At 36.9% G+C, this 5,944-nt stretch overlaps 1 protein-coding gene across 4 annotated transcripts; it reads right to left on the bottom strand.

Moving 5' to 3' along the window:
* Positions 1-1,664: 1,664 nt before the first annotated feature.
* Positions 1,665-5,730, bottom strand: LOC307174265 (uncharacterized protein). Of its 4 annotated transcripts, none has more exons than XR_013823976.1 (11): positions 5,302-5,730; positions 4,317-4,515; positions 4,118-4,167; positions 3,625-3,673; positions 3,445-3,520; positions 3,263-3,344; positions 3,137-3,170; positions 2,967-3,053; positions 2,660-2,824; positions 2,441-2,498; positions 1,665-2,348 (listed from the first exon to the last, which is right to left on the bottom strand). XR_013823976.1 is itself a non-coding variant. In XM_079897990.1 (11 exons), exons 5-11 carry the CDS (start codon positions 3,465-3,467, stop codon positions 2,299-2,301), a joined length of 408 nt encoding a protein of 135 aa, XP_079754116.1. In that variant the 5' UTR covers positions 3,468-3,520; positions 3,625-3,673; positions 4,118-4,167; positions 4,317-4,515; positions 5,302-5,382; the 3' UTR covers positions 1,665-2,298. The 4 variants fall into 4 exon arrangements, 1 of the variants encoding a protein (XP_079754116.1); XR_013823977.1 differs by having other exon boundaries at positions 3,464-3,520; positions 5,302-5,382; XM_079897990.1 differs by having other exon boundaries at positions 2,660-2,788; positions 3,022-3,053; positions 5,302-5,382.
* Between the last annotated feature and the right edge of the window lie 214 nt (positions 5,731-5,944).

Raw genomic sequence — 5,944 nt, 5'->3', positions numbered from 1 at the left:
AACCGCGGGGCGCGACTCAAGTTCGACCAATCAGAGACGTCAGTGTTTTGCTTAGAATTATGGGTAGTGTAGTATTTCTCCAGAAGATCGCAAATAACAAGTTTGATTTTTATACTTTGTGGCTTTTATAGGAGCAGAAACTTTCGTTTCACAGCCTCGTAGCTCGTGGTCAATCTAACTTGGATGCTTTAGGAGTCTCCAACCTTTTTTAGCTACTTTTTAAAAATGAAAGTGGCCGAGAGCTATATGCAATAATTAAATCTCTTAAATAATGTCTCATAACTCTCATATTAACAACTATGCTAACTGTTTTAGACCTAAACGAGTTATTGTAGGCCTATATGTCACCCTTAATTGACATATAAAAAAATTATTATACTGTAAAAACACATAGCCTAATTATTGTTGATTTTATAGTGCATCATAACTAGAGATGAAATGGTATGAAAATGTAGTTTCATGATTATAGTGACCAAAATGAGCATGGTTATCACATAATCCTGTTCAAAAAGTACTAATACTACACAATAAAATCAATTCACGAAGTTTTATGTCGAAAACCAGCAAATAACAAATAAACTTACCATCAATATGCACTTTTTGTTTGCATAAACATTAAAATAGTAACATTAAAAATGATGGCCACATTTGAAAGGAGTGTCTTGCAACATGTTATCTACTAACATGTACAAGTTCAAATAAAGTTTTGACAAAAAAGTTTTTATAAAAAGATAAACCTCGCATATTTCAGCCTTTAAATCAGTTTTATAAAAAGAATGATTCAAAAAAGACAAAATACTGACATTTACAATGCACATTAGCTTATCTTTTATTATTAATAGTAAAATTCGGTCCGATTTTCCCGTGGCGTCTGTCGTTGCTATGTACCATGCGCTCTCCACAACGACAGAGAAGTTTTAGCTAATGGATTTCCACTACCGATAAACGCTTGCTGTAGCTCTGCTAGAAGATTTATTTACGGAGAAGAAAAAAACACCCGTAGTTTGGGTGCACCCGCATCCTTCATATTGACTCGTTGCACCTGGAAAAAAATGAGCGCGTCGCTTCAATTATTTTAAATAACGAACTTGAGCGCGCCTAAGACGCGATATGTGAACGGCCCTTGGCGAGCTACCTCCAATCAGGCCACAAGCTACTCTCGCGAGCGACGTGTTGGAGACCACTTTAGACAATTATGTCTGAAAATGAATATCCTAGGGAGAAAATGAATGGGATTTTCCTGTTCTGTTGGGGGCCCCCTTAGAGGGCGGGGCCCGTTTCAATTGAAACGGGTGAAACATAGGTAAGGCCGCCTCTGTTGTATACCCAGATAGCAATGAGTCGGCGGACCACCGTCGGTGCTCCGGCGGCAGTAGAAGCGGCAGAATGGCGACATCGCAAACACGTTGGACGGCGCACCGCCGGCGGCAGCCGCTTTTTAAAAGCGGCAGCCGCCTTCCTACCGCCTTCGTTCCGCGGCCGGCCCGCGGGCCAACCACTATTCCGCCGCCTTTATATTGAAGGCGACCCTTCCGCGGCCCGCCGGAGGCAAGCGCTATTTTCCAGCGATCTGCCGCCGCTTATTCTGGCTATATATATATATATATTTAATATTTATAGCATGCAGTTTATCAAGAATAATGATTGCTCAAACCAGACAAATATCCACTTGGCATTTTTATTCCACATTTCAAAGTACAGTAACTGTCATTTAAACAAGATGTGTCAGATCACTGAAACATAACAGAAAAATAAATAAATAAATATACTAACATGCAGGTTTCTAATTAAATTTTGGTAAAAAAGAACAACAAAAAACAGCCTTACAAGCAAATTACAACTCTTACAATAATTGTTCATATAAAGAGGACAGCTCTAGGGTGAAAAAAATTACCAGTAAACATTATGACAAGTAAAGAGAATACTTGAAAATAATGTGCAGCATACCAAATAAAATAAATAAAAGTATGACATCACATTTACAAGCCATTTCTAACAATAGGATAAGTGGCAGTAATTTATAGTAAAGCTCTGGAGTAGAATAGACCATTACCGGTATAACTGCAATGCTGACCTGTGGCACAAGGACTAATATTTGAAAAAAGAAAATAAAAGTATTTTGCACAGTTAGTGAGTATAGCGTGACACTTCTGACTTCTTTAGGGGTCTTGATGTTACTGACTGCAAGATTAAGAAAGGATTCCAGTTGTCAGTGATTCTGGGGTGTCAGTAGTCAGCCTGGTGCCTTTTTCTGCCTTCACGGTCAGATGCTCCTTTCAGGTAACGCGAAACGTTAACCTAGACTGCTTCATCAGTGGCATCCTGGGTTGCCGGGTTCTTCCTGATGGCTAATTTAGAAAATACAGATCTATCATTTCATTTGAATTGCTTGAGGCCATACACATCTACTTAAATATAATAAAAAATATATCCAACTTACTTTGAACAATGATCTTCAGGAACATGTCTCTAAAACATGCTTTATCCCCGACACCAAGCTGAAAATCCAAAAAAGTGTTACAAATTACATTTCTCTGAAGCTTCTCATAAATAAATAAAAAATGTGAAAGGCTAAGGATTCAGACTGTAATATATGCAGTATACAATCTTAAATTTTACTTTTTAGATTACTCTATGGCGTTATAATCAGCAAACTTACAAATTGTTCCTGGAGCTTTTTATCCTGCTTCAAACTGTTGTCAAGACACGGCAAATCTTCCTGGGTGTGTAGGGGGAGTAACAGATCCCCTGACAGGGATAACTCCAACAGACACAACATCACCAAATTCTGCAAGACGTCACAGCATAAGGGTCTGATCTGCACCTACAGGGTTTCCCAGAATAAAATAGTCAGTCCTGGTCCCTCAATTACTAAACTATGACATTTATATCTAGATCTACTACATGTACAGGTAGCCCCAGTGGGAATTAAACCAACAACCACAAGTGCTGTTTGCAAGTTGTACCTGATTGCCCAGTGCAAGCAAACATCTTCAACATTGTTTGTTGAACTTGCTTCACCTGCTCTTGAAGTAAGCCGCTGTCATCCGAAGCTACAAAATGAAAGGCATATGGTAATTTTGGACTTACATCACACACAAAAAAGTACAATTTAAGAAACAGTGCAAATTCTCACCTGCTCGTGCAATGCTTTCCCTCAGGGCCTGGTTCTACATTTAAAAAATAAAATAAAAAACAACTAAAGGCACTATTTTCAATACTGTTAAAACACTGGACATTAAAACATAGGGCTAGAATATACCTTCACAGCTGAAAACTTCATGCTTGACACGAGATGCCATTGGAGTACAAGGGCCAACAATAGATCAATGACTTTCTCCCTCCTATTGACAATCATTGACATGTAAAAATATGTTTGAAGTTAGTGCATACATTTAATGAATTGGACTTAAATGTAACACTTAGTTAAGCGCAACGTATTACATATCTCCAGAGTTTTCACCCATATGCTGCCAGGGTAAATTTGCTGCCGGGGGTGTAAAGCTTAGTACTTGATGAGCTGGGGGAGCAAACATAACATCTTTCATTTCAATGCAGAGTATTGCATATTCAGTAACGAAACAATAATTGAACTGTGCAAAGCTAATGGAATGTACAACACACCTCAACACCTTTCATCCAGAAACTGCTGCAGCGAATCCCATCAAGTGTCCTAGTGAAAAACAGATTATGATAAAAGGATTCATCATCTTAAAGTCAGCATGAATTTTTTTTTACAATTTGTATTTTTATATGTACTATTGTAGTGTTTATGTAAATGATTCATCTGTGCACTTCATTTTTTTTTTATTCATGTACCCTTATAATCTTTAATCAAATACATTACCCTTCCCTCCCCCCTCGAAACAACTTCTCTTCCAGTCATGTGCAATGGCGTGAGGGCGTGGCAACTTCCCTCAAACCATTAGTCTGCTATGAGCAGAGATGGAGGTGAGGAGAGCTAGAGTAAAACCCTGCTCCTCTATTCAATATTCCCTTTCACTTGGAAATACATCACAACACTGGAGAAAAGTCGTTTGTAACTTCTGGTTCATGCCGACTTTAAATAGAAGCAATAGTTTCCAAGACAAAAAACTTCACAAATAACATCACTTACTTGTACTCAAACTCTTGGCGGATTCTGGATTACTGGGGAGAAACCTGGTTCTGAGGAAGAGGAAACAGAAATTTGATAATAATAATAATAATAATAATAATAATAATGAATGAAAGAGTCCGTTATCCACAATGAACAGACAAATAAATTACACAGATGAAATAAAGGAAAATCAAATGTACAAGTCAGACCCATATACCTGCTCCCTTCATGAACTTAAAATGATGTTTCTCCCAGGTGCTGTGTGGAGGTGTGCAGCGGATGGCTAAATTGTTCCCTTGTCTTTTTTGCGGAGGTTAAATGGGGGCCAATGGCACATGCCCTTCGCTAAACCACTCTTGCGGAACCACTGCAAATGGCAGATCCTCCTTGTTGATAAACTGAACAATGTGAAGCATCTAAAATAGAAGACACATTAGCATAAAGTATACTTTTTGATTCATTTTTTTCAGGCAAAATCAACAACATTAAAATGCTCACCCCTTCGAAAAAGCAGTAATTTTCACAAGTGGATCAACAGAAAACCATGTTCAGACAAACAAAATCATATAAACAACCTATATATATCGTTATTTTTGTAAGAAAACACCAAAAGTTAAACTACCGCTAAGTCTTTCTAGATGTAAAGTTTGGCTAACGTTACCTACTGTAGCTAGATACATTTCAACATGTAGCAACGTTAGAACATGCTTGAACTGTGTAAAAAAGGTGAACAGCATGTGGTAGCGAACACTGTAATCTAGACTAGCAGCATAATTATGTTTAGTTAGAAAACAACACAAGTTATACTACTATAAAAATCAGTCTTTCTTGTCGTGAAGATTTTGCTAACGTTTCCATTCCCACGTAACGTTAGGCGGCAGAATAATTGTCCGTAGTTCAGGAACTGTAACGTTAGTTAATTCGACTGACCATCTTAAACCACATGTACTCACACTTGTACAAACATACGTAACAGTTAAACATATACTTAGAAGAAGAAAAAAACTCAACGCCAGGAAGAAACCAAGTAACGTTAGCCTAGCTATGTCAGAAACATGGCGGAAACTTTGCAAACAAGACTAACTTAAGTTACTTTAGCTTGACTAGTTAGGCAAGAACAGATTTTAAGAAGAAGTACTAAAAACAATGTCAAAAATGAACATAGTAATATTGCATCACACAAAAAGGCAAAATGTACTTACTTAAAAGATCGTATATTTCCTCTCTCCAAATACTGCAACCGTGTGAGGAGCATAGAGGTGACGAGACGAGTTATCTGCTTCAGTTTTTTAGGTGCTGCCCCTCTCGACCGGTGGAGGTACTTCTCTGTTTGTGCTTTAACATTTTCTTAAACATTTGTACAGGTCGTGAAACTCGCAATTGCAAACTGCAAAGTAATCCCTTATACATGTAAAAGGTAAAATAAATTAAAAAAAATTAGCTTGTAAAAACAATGAAAGACATGACAGAGAGACAAAATATTTCTAAATATTTCACTTTATCCTTCAGGTCAAAACAGACATTTTCATGTTTCTCATAGACATTACCATGGTTGCAAATTAATAAAAAAAAAATATAAAGCAAACCCAAGATTTTGGCCAAGTTGCAGATGTCTTTCATTGTTCACTGATTTCAGGCATTGGTGAAAAATCTAAATTGTTCATACCATGAATGAAATATTTATTTAAAAAAATAATCAGAATCAGAAAGATATTTATTGCCAAGTAAGTTTTAGAAAAATTAATCATTTTTGGTCTATTATTGGTACATCTCAAATTGTGCATAAATCAAAGAAATGTAAAGAATTGTCACCTTAAGTGAATAAAATAATTCTATATATTTTAT

Source organism: Squalius cephalus (assembly GCF_949319135.1).
Source record: "Squalius cephalus genome assembly, chromosome: 16".
NCBI classification, from domain to species: Eukaryota; Metazoa; Chordata; class Actinopteri; order Cypriniformes; family Leuciscidae; genus Squalius; species Squalius cephalus.
Note: the sequence above shows the minus strand (reverse complement) of the source record. Positions and strands in the feature narration are given on the sequence as shown.

Coding starts and splice junctions, on each gene's coding strand:
- LOC307174265 (XM_079897990.1), bottom strand. CDS start 3,467: ATGGGTGAAAACTCTGGAGATAT. Junction 3,171..3,262: donor TGAAGTTTTCAGCTGTGAAG/GTATATTCTAGC, acceptor TTTTAAATGTAG/AACCAGGCCCTGAGGGAAAG. Junction 3,054..3,136: donor GGAAAGCATTGCACGAGCAG/GTGAGAATTTGC, acceptor TTCATTTTGTAG/CTTCGGATGACAGCGGCTTA.